Here is a 22,212-nt window from a genome sequence, read left to right as displayed (position 1 = left end):
GACTACTTAAATACTATTTAGATATCACAATTTAGAATTCATTTTTACCTGATAAATCACCATTTCAGATTTCACTTTCCTCTCAAAAAGTCGGGTTAAGGCTTCATCAAAAGCCTGTGTGGAATCCTTGATGGAAGACTGCAGTTTCTTCATTTCTGCTTCCAAAGCCTTAAACCAATCAGAAACAAACATGAGATGTTTGTTAAATCTGTAATTGAATATATCCATTATGGACTACTTTAATGAGTAATGATATTTATGTGATATCATTAAAAACAGCTGTAGTTTTAGAAAATTACATTTATTTCTTGAATTTTCTACAGGATTCCTACAATCTGGAGAAAGTGGGCTATGTTTTTGGTTTGTAGAATAGTATTCAGTGGCATAAATCAATACTATGAAATGTTTAGAAGACTTTGTTCTTTCACCAGAAAAGTTTGCCTTGCTGTTTCATATAAAATAGCCTGACGAGTTCAAACCCTAAATAATTAAGTATTTCAAAATAAGGCCTATATGATGACACAGATTGCTTAGAGGCAAAGAAAACTGTCTCTTCAATATATTTTCAGGTAGTTTGCTATTATACATGTATAGAAATATTTAATGTGCTCTTAACCCCACATACCCTAAAGTATATGATTTACAATATTGAGACTGTGTGATTTTTTTATTTTAACCTACATACGCTGCATTGATTAAAACAAACCAGGTGTCAGCCAATGGATTCAAATTTCCTATTTAAAAACTCAGATCCCTAAATCCTAGCCCTTAGCTGAAACTGTTATGGGTTCTGTAAGTTTTATACCTTGCGATATTTTTCCTGTTCTTCATGCAGCTCTTTCACTTTCTTTTCATACTCTTTAAAGCACTTCTTCTCCTCTTCAGTCCATTGCAGGTCTGGTTTAGACATAAACTCAGGCTGTGGAATCTCCTGTGACATGACAGGGCAGGGAAACCATGGAATGAGCAAGAAACTAGAGAACTTTACCCCACCAGGCATTATGTTTATGTCATGGTTTACTACTTGAAATAAAAATTAGTTTTCTTTATACAGTTATGTTAAAAGTCCAAAAGCAAATAATCTTTTTCTGCTCCTTAACAAACATTCTATACAGTTGAAAATACACAGATAGCAACCAAAACCTAAAACGATATAAAGATTAAAGCCAGAAAATAAAACTCATTTTATTAAGCAATTTCCAAGAAAATCAGAACAAAGAACTGCACTGTTCTGCATAAATATTTGCATCTATTATGGAGATCATAGACAAAGAGCTTAATATTTTTAGACAAAAATATTCCTATACTTCTAGTATCGTCCACCGTGGCCTACATAATCACTAATGAAAAATTGTTTGAGTGTTCTTTCTTAGCACCATGTTTCAAACAATTTGGGTTCCAAGGAAATGAAAAGATTATCCTCACTGTGCAACACTCTGTACAAATAGGTACATAGTAGGTCTTAAACATCTCCCCCTTGTGTGTATAAATGTTAAGGAATCCTTCAAGGCCTTTGAGACTGAATTCAAGCCATTGAATTCAGTCACATATGAAATTGGCAACAAAATTGTTAGCTGCAATTTCACAAGCTCACAAATTTAAAAAGAGTGCCCTTTTTTCAAACTAACAGTCACTAAAAACACCATCACCCATTTGAACAAAAGTTTGAAGCTCCTGACCATTTTCAAAATGTCCTCTTTTTTTACTTCCAGGACTCCTCCCATCATGTCATCCAGGGCTCTCTCTCTGGCATTGTCACCCTACAGGGAGAGAAGATTGTCGTTGAACTGTACCACGTCAACACTGTCTTCAGTTCTGCTTCACCACTCAGATCCTACTGCAGAATCTGTACCCATTCACATCTAAGAAAGTGCCAGCAGGCTTTTTAAAGCATTATAATCTAGTGTTATTTTTATTAAGAAAAGATTGTGCTAGAAACTGTCTTCCCCTGTTTCACTTTCCAAAATGCAAAACAATTGATATTGTTCTGTGTTTGGTTGGGTATCTATGAAATGCAACAAAGGACTGGTTTTTAAAATCTAAAATAACTAAGTGCAAGTGTGAGATTGTTTTATATCATTTAATTCCTTTTCCCTTATCAATTTAAAATGACTATATTTTTATATTTCTTTCTCATTGGAGTTCTGTGCCAATTCATTTGCTTTGCAGAAAATACTGTAATTGTAAATGTAATTTTGAATATTTGCCTTTGGGTTTTCCAAATTAGATCTTTTTTTCCTAAAAGAAAAGCTTCTCTGTACTCCTAATTCATGTGTGGCTTACCTTAGAAGCCAGTCTTTTTTGTTCCTCAGTCTTGGCTAGCTCCTCTGCTTTCTGCTTCTGTTCTGGGGTGAGGTATTTTTCAACTTTAATCTGGAAAGATAATAACACATCAAATTAAATTAGTCTCTTCAAATACTATAAATCATAGACCGATATCTGATGAACCCCTGAAGCTAAACCAACTTCAAAACACTTTATACAATATGTAATGAAATAAGACTTTTTAAAAGCAGTATTCAGTTATGTCTTATATTCCCATTAAAAACAAGATCAACAAAGATCAGAAGTTTATGCTTTTGGTTATGTTTTAATCATATGAGTGTTACTGGCTAACTGTTGCTCAATAGATACAAGAGATTCATCCCCTAATCAAATGAAATTCTTCTGTTTTTTGTACTGTGAAAATTGCAGATGAAAAAAAAAATCAGACATTTGAGTTAGCCTTCAACAGTTCCCTAACATGCCTCATACAGCAGGTAGGATTTTGAGATCTTTCCAGACTAACCAATGCAAAGACAATGGAACAGTGGGTCAGCATTTATGTGGCATTTCTTGTGAGTACACAGGCAGTCCAGTCCTGCCTGGGAAAATGAATGATCCAGCTGACTGGCAGAATTTGAGTTTCAATTTAAATCTTGAGTACTCAATAACAGCTATCAACCCTAATTGGCTACTAATAACAGGCTAGATTCCAACTACAATTTTCAAGGTGTAGGTCTGGCACAGTTCAATGCCAAGGACTTACCGGCTGCCAAGTGAAGTATCATTTTCTGTGAATAACATTTGAGTTTGACTTAAAGAATAACAGCTGATTCCAGCTGTGCTGTGAACTGGCTAAACTGAGTTGGCATTCTTTAAGAGGTGGAAATGCACTATAAACAACAGCAAGTTTAACGGCACACAACTTATTACCTCTGCATCCTCCACTGTGAGAGCCCTCTCAGGCCTCTCACTGTAAGACAGAGTTGGTTCCCACAGTTTCTCTTTCAGGTCCAGTTCGGCCATGATCTCCAGAATCCTCTTGTTCCTGTCCATCACCCGGTTTATCTCCTGCTCCTTCTGTTTATACACAGCACTGAATTCCTTGTTGAAGGCAGTTTTAATGTTGTAAATGACGTCCTGGGGGGCAAAAAATGGATTTCAGTAAAATATTTGTCTTAATAAAACCCCAAATGTTAAAACATTGGAAACATTGAACTCCTGAATGGCCTTTTTGCAGTAAATTGTGCTCAGATAAAATATATAGCCAAAGCTGAGATTCCAGTTTATATTTTACTGGCGTGAGATGCCGTGGTTGAGTTCTATGCAAGAGGATCTGAAGGCCGGTGGTTCATTGCCATACCTGAAGGAGAATTATCTGGTTGATTTTTTGCTCCCTGGTGTGCAGTTCAAACTGGCTGTAGAGGTGAGGGTTGAGGCCGCCATACAGAGCACTCAAACTGCCCATGAGAGCAGGACTCTCAGCAACTTTCCCCCCCTCCTCATCTCCTTCCTCCTCATCCCTCTCTGATGCCCCCATAGATCGGCTCTCCAGGATCTCCTTTCGGATCTGCATTTATGGCAGTACATAAGAGAACATCAGATCTATGAGTTCATCTCTCACGAATGCCCTTCAATTAAGTAAAGCCTAACCAAAATTGCGCTACTTGTCCCAAACGTGTTTAGTGATTGAAACAATGCTTTTGAATAACAGTGTGCACCGTGACCAGACAGTACAAACTAGTTGACATCATAAATAATAGCCTTTAACTTAAAACACAAAATGGAAAATGCTAAAATGAAAGATATCTTGTCATTGGTTTGTAAGGTTTTTAAAAACTGTTGGACATAGCAAATAAATGAGCATAACAGTATCTAACAGTATACAGTTCTATCTGATAGAAAAATGTATAGTTACAGGATTGCAATTTAAAAGTTGGTGGATCCTCTGTATGCTATGTAGGGGTAAATAGTTAATGAGGGTGTAAATTACACTGAGGTCAGCCTGTTCAATCTTTCTCAGACATAGAACTCTCTCCAACTCCTCCACTTCTTTGGGTGTGCGCTCCTTCATGGGGTAGTTCTTCACCTCATGCTCTGTGTGGAAAGCCTGAAGCAGGGACCAGGATTGGTTAAATTACACCCTTATCACCTCACACAGCTTATTCTAATACATTCAAACACATAAAGGTTTATTCCATGCTGAAAAGAGCTCAGCACACCTGAAGAAGGCCCCACTGCCGAAATGTTGTCTTTCTTTTCTTCTCTTTTCAGCATGGAATAAACCATTACTTGTTCCTTTGCAGCCTATGTTTGCTGACACAGCTACCTACACTAGTAAATGTTTTGCTTACTCATTCTATGACACCAGAAACCCGGTCAAACTGAAAAACAATTTAAAGTCTTAAAAATATAAATCCAGCATAACAGATTTGTTATAACAGTCAAAATAAACTTCAATACAAGACTAGGTTTGAGAACACTGTACACTGTAACCTTTCTTACTCTAAAGCTCTTCTAGATACCTTAATGGCCTGCCCTTTGACCTTCATGGAGTCCCAGCATTCCTTTTTGATTACATCACGTAGGTAGCACTTGGCTAGGTTCTCCAGTTCAATCTCATTACGGACCTTACAAGTAGAGAAAAGAACCATTAAAATTTTCAAAACAAAAATAGTTGAGCAGGGACCAGAAAAACCTGCATTCTCATTTAGAATTACATTAGTTTAAGGAATACTAGTTTATACTAGTCTCCTCCCCAATGATAGCTGATGTGTGGTGAGCGTTCTGGCGCACTGTGGCTGCCGTCGCATCATCCAGGTGGATGCTGCACATTGGTGGTGGTGGAGGGGAGTCTCCATTACCTGTAAAGCGCTTTGAGTGGAGTGTCCAGAAAAAGCGCTATATAAGTGTAAGCAATTATTATTATTATTATTATTATTATTATTATTATTATTATTATTATAATTATTAGGTTTTTTTAAGTACTGCACCACTTATCAAAGCAAAACTATATAAATAGGTATAGAAAATATTGATCCCCATTGTACATATTTTGCCACATTTTGTTGTATTATAACTAGAAACTTGATAGACTTTCTTATTTTTAAAATATGTACATTTAAAAATAAAAAAACCTAAAAATATATTCACCTCCTTAGCATTAACACCTCTTAATAAGCTCTGCCTCAACCAGTTGCCTTCAGAATTTGTACAATATGTTGATTGGAATCCACCTGTGTGCAATTAAAGTAGTTAACCATCCAGATTGAATGGACTTGTCTTTGTAAATTTAAATTCACCTGTCTGTGTGAGTTCCCATGGTTGGACTTTGCATACAAAGCAATATGAAGACAAAGGAGCATCTACAGAATTGTAGACAGACACAAGATAGATGTGGAAATTAAAAGATTTCAAAGGCTCTGAGTATCCCCCAGAACACTGTTAAATCAATTCTCAGGAAGTAGAGGACACATAAAATTACTCAGAATGTTTAACGACCAGGGCGTCCTCCAAAAGCTTGGCATTTGCCAGCCTGGCAAGAAGGATATTGGTCAGCAAAGTAGTTAAGACACCAAAAACAACTTTCAAAGACCTACAATGTGTCATAATTGAGATGGGAGAAACTGAGGGTGAGTCAACAATAGCTCAGGTGCTCCACAAATCTGGTGGAGTGGTAGAGTGGGAGGAAGCCATTTTTGAAAAACACTCATCTGGAATATGCAAAAAGGCATCCAGGAGTCTCTGACTGGAAAATGAGCATTAATTAATGGAGCAGAATTAATAGAGCAAAATATAGGAAGACTGTTCCAGGTTATGCTCCAAAGTCTACAAAAGATGTGAATAATGGACAGAGGAAACATATTTCAACAGGACAATGACCACAAACACAAAGCCAAAGGAACCTTTTAGTGGCTTAAAATGAAGAAGGTAGAAGTGCTTGAGTGTCCCATTCAAAGTCCAGAGTTAATCTGTGTTCCATAGATAATCTGTGGGAGGAACAGGAACTGAAGTTTGCTATACACCACCACTGCCCCAGTAACTTGCAACAGCTAGAGCAATTCTGCAAGGAAGAGTGAGTGAAAATCAAACCTCCAAGATGTGAAAAGCTGGTTACAGTATACTGCAAAAGATTTGAGGCTATAATTGCTGCAAAAGGGGAAGCAACTAGTGCCCTCAGAATTTGCTTGAGGTCTCAGGGGGGTGAATCCAAGCTATATTTTTCTTTTTATATATATATTAAAAGCCAGTTACAAAGGTGAACATGAGAAAGGTTACAAACCTGCAGAGGCCATTCAGCCCAAAAAGGCCATTAGATAGTTAGTAGTTAATAACAGAAGAAATAAAGAAATGTTACAGATGAGAGAAGGTTCTGTACATGGAAACTAGATGTTAACACATACAGGAAGCCAATGAAAGTGATCTTCTTAAAAGGAAAAAAAATGTTTGCAAAACATTACAGTGTAATGCCAAACTGCATAATTCTGCAAAACAGTATTAGTTTCAGTCCTTTTGGATTTCTTATATAATTTAAGCCTAGATGAACATGCTCATCATGCCTCAACATTGCACAGCTTATTTTCCTTTTACCTTGTTGACTTCTTCCTCTCCCTCGGCTTGCAGCCTCTTCTGTTCTTCAACATCCAGGTTAAATTCTTGCTGCTCCAGCTTCTCTATCTCAGGCAGGGATTCATTCTCACGCATCATTGCCTGTATCTGCAAAAGAAAAAGAAAAAGATTGTAAAACAAGTTCTAAATTGGAGTAAACACTATGTACTGAATATCATACGAAACATATTACTTTACTTATGTAATTTCGATTATTCAATCATTAATGACTTACTTTAATACATTTAAGTGACTGTGTTGTAAAAGTACTACATTACTTCATTAGTGAGAGAGCTGATTGGGTATAGCTGATGGGGAAATTTAACATGGTGATTTTTAAGGTTGGTGAAAATCAGGAAATAACTGCACAGAAAAGAACGAACTAAAAGCTCCATTACCATCAAGAGATCACGGTAAGAGAAATGACATGAGATGGCAAATGGCATCCCACAAGGTAGGATCTGCATCCTGATGTAAAACATGCATCACAGATCTACAACATACTGTATATTGTTTTGAAATGTGGCCACACATGCTATACTAGTCTTCTAGTCTGACTTTCACAGTAGACCTTCTGTTCCTTATTCCTGTTGATGACAAATGATAACCAGCGTTCTGAGTTTACTTGTCATGTCGGTTTAATAAAAAGCTTGCTTACTGTTTTGCGCAGCTGCTTGATGCCTTTTCTCAGACTTTTTTTCTTTTCTGCAAACTGCTGGCTCTCCTCTTTGATTGCCTGTAAGAATATAAAATGGCTGAGTAAATCATCAAGCATGGATGTGACACAAGAACTTCCAACAGTTTATAACTTTTATCAGTTTTTAAACAACTCAATTAGGTTTTGCGTTGATCAGGAATCTAGTAAAAGCTTATGTTTGTATAGAATAAACCAAAGGGTTCTCTAAATTCTAATAATGTAGTCACCTAGTCAAAAAGAGGTTAATTTCTTTTTAACCTCTGTTCCTCATTTGGACTGGTCTACCCACCACCACTCATAACTTGATAAATACCCTGCTGTCATCTACTGTTGCAGCCCTGTTCTAAGGAAAATACCTTCATGTGAAATATCAGATGGGGCTCTTAATAAATTTCTGAATAGTTATGCAATCAAAATATTTAAGTGTTTGATTTTGTGTTCAGTTTGAGCATTAAAGATTTAATTAACATTATTCACTTTAAAAATATGTATACATATAAATATGTATACATATTTTTAATGGTAAAAATAGAATTTCCAAGGCAAACACCCTCTGTCTTTAATCATGTAATTTTTTTCTCATGTTTTTCATATGCAATAGTATAACATTTACAAATTCTGAAATTCCAAATTCCTGTTTGTTTTCCAATCTCAGGAAAATTCTATTATTTTGCTCCAGAGAAAAATGGATCCTGTGTTACATACATTCAGTACAATCATTCTTACATTATTCTGTTTCCCTACATTTTCTAAGGAAGCCTATCAAACTATGGTGCACAGTGTGAAAAGTCAATATATCTTAATTAGTATCACAGAGACTGAAAACAAAAATTGTCTAAGCTTCTATTTTGATATCCTTTTGCTATTTTGCTATCAATACAAAGGTTTCCAAATCACTATATCACTAAAGGTTTTGAAATCACTATATAGGCAACACAAAGGCTACAGAAAGAAGAATTGAGCTATTGTCAGGCAGACCTCCTCCAGTTTTTGATCAAGCCAGGTAGCATCTGCAGGTGAGACAGAAGGGAGGCTGGTGTAGCTCTCGTCCTGCTCAATCAACTCCACACTCAATCTCCTGGAAGTGGCCTAATGAACAAAAGTGCTAGAATCAAGGCTAATCAATATGGCAGCTTGATCATTAAACCACATCAAACAATGTGTTGTATTAGCAGAGGATGTTCAATAATGATGATCAAAAACTTTCCATACTTATGGAAAGTTTCTGTGTGTTTCCTTGTAAGTGTAAAGAAAAACAGTTGCCTTTCCACGTGTTGCTTTACAAGTGTGGTAAAGTGCTTCAGAGTGATTTATGCTCTGGGAATTCCCCATATTAGGTAATGCCTCAGCCAGAAGCTTGATTTTCTTTTTTTATGATGCTTGAATACAATTCCATTAGTGACACACTCAAATGCATTAATATAATAGGCTGCTGGTGCACAAACACCCATAATTTACAAAGTGAGGAGTCATTAAAATGTTCACAGCAGATGTGTTACTTTGTGCAAGCTGTTTTTAGGGCGTGAGACAACCCGTTAAAGACGAACATGTACTGTATACTTACAGATGTGTGACATCCACTTACAGGATGTAAGCAACACTTTCTTCTTGAATTATTTTGCATTTCAGTATTGCACATTTTGTATTATACCACACGATGCTGCAGTGACCAGCAGTTTACAAATAAGCCAGAGCACATACTGTTTATGCAGGCATAAAAAGATGCTGCCCTCAGGCTCCTTGAATGCACAGTGTTATACCTCTTCCTGCTGCTCCTGAAGTGTTATTCCAGTGGGTGACTGGGACTCATGGATCCATGCAGGCAGGTCACTGAGAGCCGTGTTCTCTGAGGCCATCATGGGGTCCAAAAGGGATTGCATGGAACGTGCATGCTCCGTTGCTGTAGTTGCTTTGTTCATACCGGCTGTCTTAAAACTGCATTAAACATAATAAAGATACTATATTATATAGAGCACTGATTAAGGTGAGGGTTGACATACTGTAGGAGCATGTAATGGGTATGAATGGGTATGAATATTGATTAGCTCTTTGTCCTATCACAATGCTAGAGGAGACAGGACTGTCTTACGCCTTCTCTTTCTGTTGTCTGCACATCTAAAATGAAGCCGTCACTCTAATTCATATACTGTTTATGTACTCTTGCGGCACTAGTCACAGTTACAGTAGCTATGTAATGCTGATGACCCCTAAAAAGGGAGAGCCAGCTGTCTGGTATAACCTAAACTTTATATTTGTAAAAATGTGGAGTCAGAGATCATACAAAAGTCTGCTTTCTGTGGAATTAAGATTGGACAGACTGATAAGTAATATTCATAACCACAATAGATAGACAGATGAGTGGAAAGATGTAGAGACAGATAGATTGTAATATGCTACAAGAACCTCTGTGCTTCCTTCAGACATTTACACAAGCTGTCCTGTCAGCACCTGCAAGTAATTATACTACCTATATAAATATTTCATCAATTTAGAACAATGTATTTAAAAACAGAACAAATGCAAAGTCTGTGCTAGTAAACCTTTTAACAGCACTATGTTTCTAGAAGAGTTGTTTTTTTTTGTAAGTATTTTATATTTGCTTTCCATAATAATTATCAAAAGACATTTTCTTTTTTTAATAATACAAACAGACCAAAGGCAACATATGCGGAACTTGCCCAGTTCATTTAACAGAATACAGTGACTCCATTAACAGTAATCCCGTAATGACTGGAAAAAAAGGTTATAGAATGTTTTTGATGAAAATTTACAATATGTTCACTAGGGATGTGATCAACAGGAAAGCATTGTTTCTCCACTTCATTCATTCTCTGGCATGTGATCAGGTCTATGCTAGTTAAACATGGGTGGAAATTGCATCCTTCTTGTGAAATTATTATTATTCATTCTCTGTAGTGCCAACTTTTTAAAAACATCTTATTAAAATGCTTTGAGGGCCTGCATCACAAACGTACCTGAGCTGGACACAGACAAGAGCCCCATCTGTGAGGCCTGTGGTAATAAGTGTCTGACTGTCTTGAGAGAAGGAAACTGTCCGAGCCCCAGCTGTCCAGCAAGAGTGGCACTGCATCTGGAGGTACTTCTCCTGTTCACACATAGACATACAGTATTAAAAGCTGGAAACTCCAAGCTACTTTATAAATGACTTAGGAGTCTGTTATTAGACCTGAAAATAACCCGTTATTATCATAACTGCTAGCAATGTATCACATTACCTGCCTGTCATTATTTTCCCCTTTACATAGACATTTTTTTTTGTGCAGAATGCAGTCTTTCATTTGAGCATTAAAAGTCAATTTCTCAATCACTGCATTCAGCTCCCAACCGGCCCCGTATGCTAGGAAAGCAAATTAAACTTGCTCTTTAATTGCTTCTAAATTCTACTTCTAAATTTGGATTTTAGAAATCTTATTAATTCCAGTCATTGCAATCATTTTAGCATTCTTTAAATGTTCTTTTATATTTGTAGGGTCCACAACTGTCGGCTAAGCTGTTTTTCAAACTCCTACCATTAGAGATGTCTCTCTGATATGCAGCAGTCCGTCCCTGCCTACGGACGCCAGCCATTGCTGGTGGGGAGACAGGAGGAGAGAAGCCGGACCAAGAGGATGTCCTTCAACTTCCTTCTCTGGAGTCAGTAACACAACATCTTTAGCTTTTGCACCCCCCTAAGAAAAGAAAATGTTCCTAAATCAGATGAATTCACTGTGAGGAATTTCTGAATTGTATTTATCTTCTGTGAATAAAAACTATGTGCATAGAGATGTCTTCAGTACAACATATTTACTTAAATAATTACATCTTAATTTAATTTAAAATAAATTAATTAAAATAAATCAATCTGGATGCTCCAGTAAAAATGACGAGGTTGATTACAGAATAAAGAAAATCCCCATGTTACACAAACAAATAAAATACTGTATATACAACTGATTAACAGGTACCTCTGTCAAGAGGAATTTCTGAATGGACTTTGTCCTGTTGCAGTACCCATAGGCCCTATTGTTAGGTCCCAGGACTACAGAGGAGAGAGGTTTGCCGACTTCATAATGACGTTTTTGCAGAATCTCATCCTTTAAGCAGCCACGCCGGTCAGCACAGCCCGCAGCTCCTTACAGGGGGACAAGTAAAGGGAGTGACTCACTGCAAGATGTGCATTGGTAACTTCAAAAGGCTAAAAAAGCTAAGAAAATACTTTTATTATTTTATCTCCCTTTTTATTAATAAATGGATTTTAACAAAAAACAGTTAAGAAAAAAACTGTCATGAACTTATTATTAATGGGTTTAAGTAGGGGTTTTGTCTTCTGGGGCTGTGCGCATATTCGTGTGAGCCTTGAAGATGACATTTGTACTTCACATACTGTACAATTAGTTGAAGGTGTGTAACTCTGAAACATCAAAGTTTGGTTTTTCAATGATTCAAGTGTTTTGTAAAAACTTCAGCTGAACCTACAGAAAGTGATGAGATCATCCATGAATAACATCCCTATGACTTCCAGCACCATGCTTTACATTTAGACAGGAAGCATATGCAGAGGTTTTACTGTATTATAGAATGTTAAAAATGAAATGAATAACAAAACAATTCTAAAGAGACACACCGCTATTTTCACACTTGAAATCAAAGAAGGAATCAATCAGAAATATCTGTCTTTACCTATCATGAGTTGAGCTTGTAGTACAAACATTTCCAGATGGCTCTCTTCCTTCATGCCTTCTTGTTTATTCACAGCAGACAGCACTAGGACTTTCGCGTGCTTGGTCTCCTTGTTGTAATGAACAGACAGATCTACAACAGAGCCTGCTGCCTCTGAAACGGGATCACACAGCTATTTAGTTTTTCCATAAGTGGTCAGATTGTTTTAAAATGCAGATATTCTAAAACATTTTCTACATTGCATTACTATAGTGATGGACCAATAATGTTGACTTTTTATAGAGATTTGTGTTTTACTTAATCAAATAATTGCTTTTTACTTTGTTGTGTTGATTGTGAATAGAATAGAATAGAATAGACCTGTGTATCCAATAACTTCGAACATTTTGGATGGCCTGGCATCCAACACAAATATATACGAGTCTGAAGCTCCACTGAGAAGAAAAGTTCCTCCCTGGTCATACCTGTAAAAAAAGAGAAATAAAGACTGGAACAGGACTCATCTGTGAAGGGTTGGAAGTCTGTGTATAAGATGTCTTCATAAACACACTATTTACTGTACTGTACACTTAAGTTACTGTAAATCTTACACAAAAAAAGCAGAGAGACTTGAAGACATACTTTTGTATCTTGCCATATTATTTCAGAGCAAAAATTATTATTTGGCTGTGTTCGTTCACTAAGGTCTGGATTAAACCACCCACCAATTACCGTCACTAATATAAACCTAGTATTGTACCTGGATTTGTCTTTTCAATGGGTACAAGCAAGATACAGTAACTCAAACAAACAAAAAGACCCTACCAAGCACTGGGTTTGTGTTTTGTACCTTTGGTGAAAGTATTCACTAAATCTAATAAATAAAACTTTATGAAACGTTGTTTGTGCTTTACATAGTTCTTTCAAACTTTTCATCAAATGTAAAGGTAAATGTAATATTCATTTAAAAAATGGACAACCCTCCATTAAACATGTAAATCCGCATCATTTAAAGTTATGGTCCTTTATTTTCTCACACAACATTCTTACCTGATACATTAATATGTATAAAAAATATAAGGAATAAATACTAAATTTAATTAAAAGTAGCATTTCTTTACAGCATTCAGATAAAACATATTCTGATGCCAAATGAAGACATTAATGTCTATATTTTAGATCAGTAACGCAATGGGCACATACATTTCATTTCATTTTTAAATGATGAGCACATAACATTGCTGATTATTTCTGTCACTGTTCCTTGGGACAACAAAATATAAATCTCAAGTCATGTACTGTATACTCACAAAAACACCATGTGCTCAGTGCATTTTAAAAATTGTTAAAATTGACAACATGGGATGATTATGAATCAACATAAATACCCCTTCAAAAATACATCATTTTAATTAATACAAGAATAGTAAAAGATAAAATCATGTCCCATCTTAGAAATTAACCAAGCAAGGCAAAGGCCCGGAAGAAATGTGCATTCATGCATGGAATGACTGTATGACTGTAGTTCTGTAGAGTGACAGACTGTAGACAGACTGTAGAGGGACAGAGTGACTGTAGTTCACCACCTCCATGCTTGGAAGGCATTCAGTTTTCATAGAACAGAAGATAGAGTATGTGGAGAAAATTCGTTGTCAATGTTGTGCTGATAGTTTTGTTGTTAAACCAGCTGGTGGAGTGGTGGACATGTAAGAGTACACAGTGCTAGGATTATTCAGCTCCACTGACTCATACCAACAATACCAAGATCTTGCTGTAACCAGCTTTTTCACCTGTGTCTAACAGAACATCTGTAGAACCAACTGGCCAATGCTCTGAACAGGAGACCACCACAACCAGCCAACCCTCCCTAGCTCAATGCAGCTGCACAGGAGCAATGGCAGAGTGTAGTGGAGCTAGTTCAGACACAGTGACGTCATCGCCCTCCCTGCACATAGCAGGGACCTCAGCCACCTGGGCTGAGGGAGGTCTCCTTTAGCTCATTTGGCTGGTTCCCTGTTGCCTTACGCCAGAGACCCGGGTTCGCGCCCCAGGTGTTGCAGGACGAACTGGCAGGGTGGAGCAGCAAGGGCATAAGCCCGCGTGGAACCGCGACGGTCACAAAAGCATCCTAACAGCTGTCAAATCACACTGTACATTTATACCTCAACTGTGATTCTGTGCTCTGTTTCTGTGTTGACATTTTCAGGGGTTTCTTTTTTGTTGAATATCAATTTTTAAAATACCAGTTTTAATTCCCTAGACATGATACAGTGTTTCTTCATGAAAAAGGAGTCACCACAAATAAAGACGCACTGGAGGTGTTCCACAGGCACATGGTAGAGGTGAACCCTGTGAACTAATCGTGGAAGGTGCTCCTGGGTCAGGTCTATGAAGCAGATGTGCCCGGAGGCTGTCCCCACAGCAGCACACTGTGCAGCTGGGCAGCACGTCAAGCTTGTTGCCTGCATTCAGAGTCAGAAAGAATAACATGGTGTGGCAAAAGAGCAGACTTGGAATGAACCACCAAAACAAGCAGATGTCTGTGTCATATCTTAAGAGCTGACTTTTATTTTGCTGTTGTTTTCTATAAACAAGTTTTTATTTATTATAAGCTTTCTTTCTTAGTATACTGTAAGAGTTGTGCATTTTTTGTATTTCTTAAATAAGCCTTTCTAATCCATGACACTGCTACATGTTAATATTAATGACACTGTACCTAGCATACTTTTAGGATTTTCTTTTTTAATTATAACAATTTTTGTTATTTTAATTATAACAATTTTTGAAGTTGGGTTTTTTTTTTGCTTTAATCATTGCATGTTATCTTGTATAAAGATGTTTAATTATCATTGTCTTTCTTCTGATTGTTGATTATTGTTATTTAAAAAAACACTATGTTATAAAGAAGACGTTAATGCAAAAAGTTTTTACTGACTAGAAATAAGAAAGACTGGATATTTACCTTGCCTGTGAATAAACACATGCCATGTTGAAGCTCTAAATTTATATGCATGATCTGTAGTTACTGCATGGGGAGTTGATACTGTTACAGTTACTGCAATCGACTAAATAACAGTTTAAATTGTTTGCTCATTAGAAATTCATAAACACCCTACAGTACCATACTCCTACAGAGCAAAAGCATCCAAATCCAGAATGAAACGGGTTCTGTATGTTGCATGTAACTGAGATCTTCATATAGTCTCAAATTACTTTTTGATAGATTGGCCCTACATGTTAAAGCATGACTTCTAACAGTTTTTTTTTGAGTGCTCACAATTTAAAGCTTAAAAGAAATGTTTTTAATAGAAGTATCTGCTAGGCACACACATTTTTTAAGCAATTTAACTTGCTTCAACAGGTGTTGCTAAAATGATCTCAAGCTGACCTAATAAATAACAGATCTTGTCATCTGATTTAAGATCCATCAGTCTGAGTAATACCTCTGAGTACAGTATGTAAGGCTCTAATTTTTGAAGGATTACTTTATATACCTTGTATGGGTAGTAAGATACTCAATGTTAGGTTAAAGGTTATTCACATGCCTGCTAAAGTCTGTTGATGCAAGTTTTTAATTACACCCCTGCCGTTATGGGGAATTCCATTCTGAAGGTTTTCAGAGACATACTGTCAACTAATATATTTGAACTTTTATTGCTTACTTGTAGTTGTAGTTAGCAAAATGATTTTATCTTCAAATTGTACTTCTGCATTTATACTTTAAATATGTACTGAGATGTAACTGAAACAGTTGTCATATTTTAACACTTTTATTTTCTCCTCCTTATTCTTAAAAAATAAACAATACATACAGTACCTGCACTTGTAGACTTAAAGAGCTGATGCAGCTGCCATCTTTCATTGACCAAACCTGCAGCACCCCGGAGTCTCTGACTGACTACCATTCAGAAATGGAGAGGAAAAAAAATATTATAACACAGTAACATCTTACACTGAACAATGAACATTCTAGTTTTCAAACTAAAAAGCCATAACTACATCATACAAAAATCAGACTTTCTATATTTCAGCTTTGACCCCTGACAGATCATTAGAAGCAAACACCTGGGAATTTCGAGCTGGTTTTTTATTTTATTGTATGTTTACCAGCTTAAGTTCAGTTTGCTTGAACAATCATAACCTTCTTGGGCCTATAGTGTAGCCATGAATCTGGGGCCTGGACAATGAGTGGGCAAGGATTAGCAAATTGTCTTTCCACACGCTTGTGTTTCAACCTTTGAATCCCCAACAGATGTTGCCTAAGATGATGTTCTGTTGCCATATAAAAAGGGTTATTTAAGGTACGTCAGGCAGGATTGTTAGATGAATCCTTAAGGTGAGTGAAAAAGAGATAACTTTGCTGTGAATATGTTACCACACAGAATTTGCTGCTTGGATACAGGGAGGCTGCAGCCACAAAGTCTCCAGTGAGAACATCCAGCACTCTGGACATCTGCCCGGGTTGGCTGGGGCTGTACCTGTATAGATAACCCTGGAAATAGAAGGAATGAGCATTTCCCTTACAATTCATTGCCCTTGTCAAGTATACTATAGGTTTACTACATAAATGCACACTACCTTGGAATTAGAGCAGGTCTCACCTGCAAGATTGAGAGAAATTACCAAAGCTTACCCAAGCTTGCCAACACCTACCTGCATCCTAGGCAGATTGTCAAAAGATTGAAATAATACCTCCACCAAATTTACTGCTTCCAGACAAACAGGCAGGGCACAGGCCACTCTTGTCATGAATCTACAAACCCAATCCATTACATCGAAAGAAAATGTCCTGCTCATATATTATAATTTAATATATAAGTACGGTGTTTTCCTATGTAATTTATTATCCTCATCATTAGAAATTAAATCATTTCTGTAAAGAAAAAAATAATATTTTTGTCCACTCTAACACTGTATGAGTCGTCGCCACAATCAAATGCATGAAGACATCCTTTTTCAGCAGAAATAATCTTGTTACTTTCCTAATACTTATTTTAACCACCAGGAGTCATCCTTAGACTGCTAAAGTCAGTTGAACTGTTCAGTACTGTGCTCCAGGAAAATAACCGCTTTGTTATATCATACAGAAATCTATTCAACTTGTATCGGTAAGAAAGATTATTTGCTACAATTTGTTTTAGGTAAAGGTCATTACACTTACATTACTTGTAGTCAGAACCAGAGACTCGTAGTCAGGGGAGAATTCAATGGTTTGTATTGGCTCCTCAGTTTTGCAGCACTGGGTGACTTTTACAGTTTTGCCTTTGATGCGTAAGCAGCGTAAAACACCATCCTGTTAGATAGGTAAACAATAATATTTATTTGTATATTGAGAAGCTCATCAAACTTATCCTTGACATAGAGTTTCTCTCAGACTAAGACTTGTTTGTATTTAACATACTATGACATATATATGTCACTGATCAAACAGAAAAAAAACAATCGTCAGGGACACCCTAAGCTATCTCTTATGAGAATGCTATATCACATATCTTTAACAAATATTTCCTATGTAATATTCATATCTTCCTGCCGACATCTAAGCTTTAATTTCCAATGATTAAGTGGTACTGTGTAGAAATATTCACAACCAGAAGAGGTAAAAAAAGAATTAAAATAATCAATGTCCACATAAAGCCCCATTCTTACATTTCCTGCTGCAAACAGGCCGTCCCTGTATAAAGCCAAGCTGTTGAGGTCACCTTCCTGTAGAACTTCGCTTTCTTCACCATCTAGATCATGAGAACAACAGCATGGCACACAAGAAACTCTGAGAGAAAGCTAAAAGGGCAATATCACCTATGTTCACATAGGAGGGATAAGCAACATACTGCAAATAAACTAGGCAGCAGCATGGAAAACTACTTCCGACTCCAGATTGGAGCCTTATGTGTCCTAATCCTAGTTAGAATGTCTTTGGGTGTCACAGTAAATTGACCTACAGTACATGTACCTAGTAAACGAAAGACCTAAAAGACCTAAAAAGTGCTTTACATATTAAACATATACTATGAATATTACATGTGAATATTACATATCAAATAATAATAATTGCTTACACTTATATAGTGCTTTTCTGGACATTCCACTCTCCTCCACCATCACCAATGTGCAGCATCATCGGCAGCCATAGTGCGACAGAACGCTCACCACACATCAGATATCAGTAGGGAGGAGAGCAGAGTAATGTAGCCAATTCATAGATGGGGATTATTAGGAGGCCATGATCGGTAAGGGCCAATGGGAAATTTGGCCAGGACGCCAGGGTTACACCCCTACTCTTTTGAGAAACGCCCTGGGATTTTTAATGACCACAGAGAGTCAGGACCTCAGTTTTACGTCTCATCCGAAGGACGGCGCCTGTTTACAGTATAGTGTTCCCATCACTATACTGGGGCATTAGGACCCACCTGGACCGCAGGATGAGCGTCCCCTGGTGGCCCCACTAACACCTCTTCCAGCAGCAACCTTAGTTTTTCCCAGGAGGTCTCCCATCCAGGTACTGACCAGGCTCACACCTGCTTAGCTTCAGTGGGTTACCAGTTGTGAGTTGCAGGGTGATATGGCTGCTGGCTAAATAGATATGTTTTCGGAGTTTTCCAGTTGTTTATTAGCATTTCATCTTCCCCCCTTTTCCCTTCCATTTGTCTCAAAATGTGAGAGTTCTGTGCTACATTCCATCAGAAATATGATTTCATACCTCCAGCAGAATTCATTTGCTCGGGGCTGCTGAGCACAGTGACATCCTGAGATTCAGGATTCACCAGCAACAAGTGACCTTCTTCACAGCCCACACAGAGGTCAGAGGTGGCAGTCCAGCAGAAACAAGAGGGGTGTACCAGGGCCTTCATTTTCTCTATTGGCTTTTGAAAAAGAAAAACATGTGTTACTGGAGCAGGAACTACAACTTACCCAAAAAAGCTTTATGTTCTACTAAGCCCAGCAACTGCTGTTCAAGCTAAACAGGATACTAGAATGTACAGAATTCTCCAGAAGACAGAATGGTGCTATTCCAAGATCAGTAAAGATTGAAAATATCCTTGACACTTTCTAGAAGCATCAAAATACACTTCCTATCCCCTTTATTTGGATGTCTTTCTTAACCAAAGCAAAACCACTCAAAACATTTGAAACTCAATTCCTAAAACTGGAATAGTTCTTTCTCCTCTAAACGGTAATAATGAAAACTAGAGATCTGGGGCGTGTAAATGGTCCAGTTTTGTCTCCTGGTGAAAATGTACAGTAGACTGAGTACCACAAATGTCTCCACTCTTTCTCCTGTGAGCCTCCCCATGGATGAGACTGGCATCTGAGGTCCATAGTAAGTCAGTCTGCCACTGGGGACCAATGAGGAACCATCTTTTCTCTCAGGAAGACTGCCATCCAATGCTGGAAGGGGGATCTCTCTAAGGGACACATACCAGGTAATGAAAATAAATACCATTGTGAAAGATCATTCTCTCATATCTTTACTGACATTTTAGAAAATTCTGCTTGATCTTCGGTATTGAAATCAATCAGCCATTTTAAATACATTTTACATTGTCACCTATGTCAATTTGATGCTGCGAAACCTTGTCAGGGAAGTTAAAAAAGAGTACATGGCTGATTTTCCAAAGGAATCGGGTGTGTTTTTTGGATCTACATAGCCCTGTGCACTTCAAACAAAACCGCCCCTTCATTATTCAAGAATTATGTGATAAGAAGAGTAGATATTTTATCTCATAGTGTTTAGAGATTACAGAGTAAAGATGTGATAAACACTGAACATGAGTACAAAGCATTGTGTCAGTAATGGTAAAATGTACGGAGTAATTGAGGCTAGTTCAGCAAAGCAATATTTCTCAAAGCTATACCACAGGAAATGACAAGAGGCTGCTTTTTGTTTTGGGATTTACTCCTCACTCTCCTGTGCCAGCAATACATTCTGCAAAGTCTTATGCTCTTATAATAAGTAATGAAGCAAATAAAACAAAACATTTAAAAAACACTTACACAGGCTTCATTATATGAAAGTCATCACTTCTCTCAATGTTCCATACTGTAAGTGAGTTCTGGTTTGCTGCACAAAATTGGTGCCAGTTCATGGGATTAAAGACCAGGCTGGAGATCTCCTTTCCTGCCTGGGGTTTGCTGCAAAGTGCAATTCCATCTTCCCAGTTCCTGAAAAAAAACAATGCAAAAACTAATAAGATCCAGTACAGAAATTTAATCCATTAGATACAATCTTTATGTTTCAATAGGAACATCTGCCATTGTTTTTTTATGCTGTGCTACTTTTTGGACCTGATTAAGAGATAATTGCATTGGGAAGCATATACTGTACAGTAATAATTTGTTATTCCTTGATACACAGCCTTACCACATGGGCTCCAGCTTGGCTATTTTGCGTACTTTCTGGAATATGCTTAATGTTTGTTTTGATAGGCTAACCTTACAGAAATATCTGAATAATTAAAAAACAGCACTTCATACAAAGAAATACAATAACTACTTCAAGAGTAATTCACGTTGAAACTACTACTAGAAGATTTTATAGTATCTATGCAGACTTTTTATAGTGGGAACCTGAAAACTACCTGAACCATATACATACAGTAAATACCACGTTTATAGCATATAAACATTTCTAAGAACAAAGAAACAAGAACGAAAAAAAATATAAACAGAAATTTCTGTTTATATTCCTAAATTTTGCCAGCTGTAAATGCTTTCTATACAATTTTAAAAAATACCAGAACATTGCTTAGAAAAAAAATATCACACATATCTTACCATACTGTCAAGGTGTAGTCTGGAATAGAGGAGCAGGTGGCCAGATAAGGACCTGAATAGCTGAATTCAAGTGCTGTGTACTGCAGCTGGGTATTACCTACAGGCAAACATTAGATGTTTTGCTCAAGATATGAATTAGATTTATATTGTGTGTCAAATACCATTCAAATATTTACACAGAACTACAGTACTTCAGTTGTTTTTTTTTAGAAATTCCAAAGATTCCAAATGAATGCATCACTTAGGTCTACTCAAAATTTGCTATTAAGTGCTTATTGCATTTAATTGCAATTTTTTCTGCCCTACAGTTTTTAGGATTCTGTTTGATTTACCTTAAAGATAAAGCACTTACTACACAAATTATCAGCTGGCAACTGGTGTTACCCATCTAATATTAGTAGCACCAGCATTGTCCAGTATTATAATTGTAATGGTAGGTTTAAAGTAGATTAAAACGCCAATGGCACAAGACCGCACAGGTTACCTTTCATTTTGCTCCTCATGACCAGCTTGGGGTAGGTGTACACAAAGATGGATGGATTCAGCCTCGTCTCGGAGAAGGCCACCACTCTGCTGTGGCCATTGGCTGTGAAGGCCCCTATGCCCCGCCCCGGGCCCTGCAATATGCTCTTCGACTTTGACGCCAAGTCCAGGAAAACGATGAAATTCCCACAAGGGTAGCATACTGTCTTTGTGTCCACAAATCGCGTGTGTTGACTGGTGAAACCCTGCACCCATCTACCATTGACACATCAAATAATATTTTTGCATTAATATTTTTTGGGTCATACACTTATTAAAATGCCTTCAGGAGTTAGGCTTTGTATCCATATAAATATAAAAAGCAAACCGTTTCATCAATAGTTTTAAAATGTAATGCCCACAGTACTTACAGGTTCCTATTGATGAGGCATATGATTTTTAAAAAAGATTTAGCTACACATGTGTAATCTTCAAGACTCGTCTGTAATGTAGACGATTCGTACACTATTTTGTTACATTTGTCACTAAGCTTCTGTCTAAATATTTTACAGAGGGCAGGCACTTGAGCTGGTTCGAACAAAGACCTATCTTGGCTGGTCTGTTAGTGACTAATTGATTGGTTGATCTCATTCAGCAGTTTCTTGAAATAAGCCAGTATATTAACTTCAACAACATGAATGGGAAGCTTGTGACTTCTTCCCTGCTCCCACAAACCTTTGTGTAAAGAT

General features: G+C 37.2%; 1 protein-coding gene across 1 annotated transcript in view; it reads right to left on the bottom strand.

Moving 5' to 3' along the window:
- cfap43 (cilia and flagella associated protein 43) overlaps positions 1-22,212 on the bottom strand; it is a 30,094-nt gene that overhangs the window by 7,080 nt on the left and 802 nt on the right. Inside the window, exons 2-28 of the mRNA XM_015347581.2 lie at positions 21,486-21,739; positions 21,002-21,098; positions 20,222-20,389; positions 19,482-19,632; positions 18,927-19,089; positions 17,876-17,958; positions 17,388-17,519; positions 16,602-16,718; positions 16,044-16,124; positions 14,540-14,688; positions 12,608-12,711; positions 12,248-12,400; positions 11,533-11,699; positions 11,098-11,256; positions 10,543-10,673; positions 9,328-9,502; positions 8,546-8,656; positions 7,529-7,606; positions 6,853-6,978; positions 4,788-4,892; positions 4,256-4,372; positions 3,626-3,832; positions 3,196-3,402; positions 2,284-2,373; positions 1,680-1,760; positions 806-931; positions 49-168 (exon numbers count right to left, since the gene is read on the bottom strand). Of these exons, the coding sequence (XP_015203067.2) occupies positions 49-168; positions 806-931; positions 1,680-1,760; positions 2,284-2,373; positions 3,196-3,402; positions 3,626-3,832; positions 4,256-4,372; positions 4,788-4,892; positions 6,853-6,978; positions 7,529-7,606; positions 8,546-8,656; positions 9,328-9,502; positions 10,543-10,673; positions 11,098-11,256; positions 11,533-11,699; positions 12,248-12,400; positions 12,608-12,711; positions 14,540-14,688; positions 16,044-16,124; positions 16,602-16,718; positions 17,388-17,519; positions 17,876-17,958; positions 18,927-19,089; positions 19,482-19,632; positions 20,222-20,389; positions 21,002-21,098; positions 21,486-21,739 (3,652 nt within the window). The remainder of the gene's footprint in view (positions 1-48; positions 169-805; positions 932-1,679; positions 1,761-2,283; positions 2,374-3,195; positions 3,403-3,625; positions 3,833-4,255; positions 4,373-4,787; positions 4,893-6,852; positions 6,979-7,528; positions 7,607-8,545; positions 8,657-9,327; positions 9,503-10,542; positions 10,674-11,097; positions 11,257-11,532; positions 11,700-12,247; positions 12,401-12,607; positions 12,712-14,539; positions 14,689-16,043; positions 16,125-16,601; positions 16,719-17,387; positions 17,520-17,875; positions 17,959-18,926; positions 19,090-19,481; positions 19,633-20,221; positions 20,390-21,001; positions 21,099-21,485; positions 21,740-22,212) is intronic.

The sequence above is a fragment of the Lepisosteus oculatus genome, chromosome 4 (assembly GCF_040954835.1).
Source record: "Lepisosteus oculatus isolate fLepOcu1 chromosome 4, fLepOcu1.hap2, whole genome shotgun sequence".
In the NCBI taxonomy this organism is placed as follows: domain Eukaryota; kingdom Metazoa; phylum Chordata; class Actinopteri; order Semionotiformes; family Lepisosteidae; genus Lepisosteus; species Lepisosteus oculatus.
This window is presented reverse-complemented; position numbering and strand designations above follow the sequence as displayed.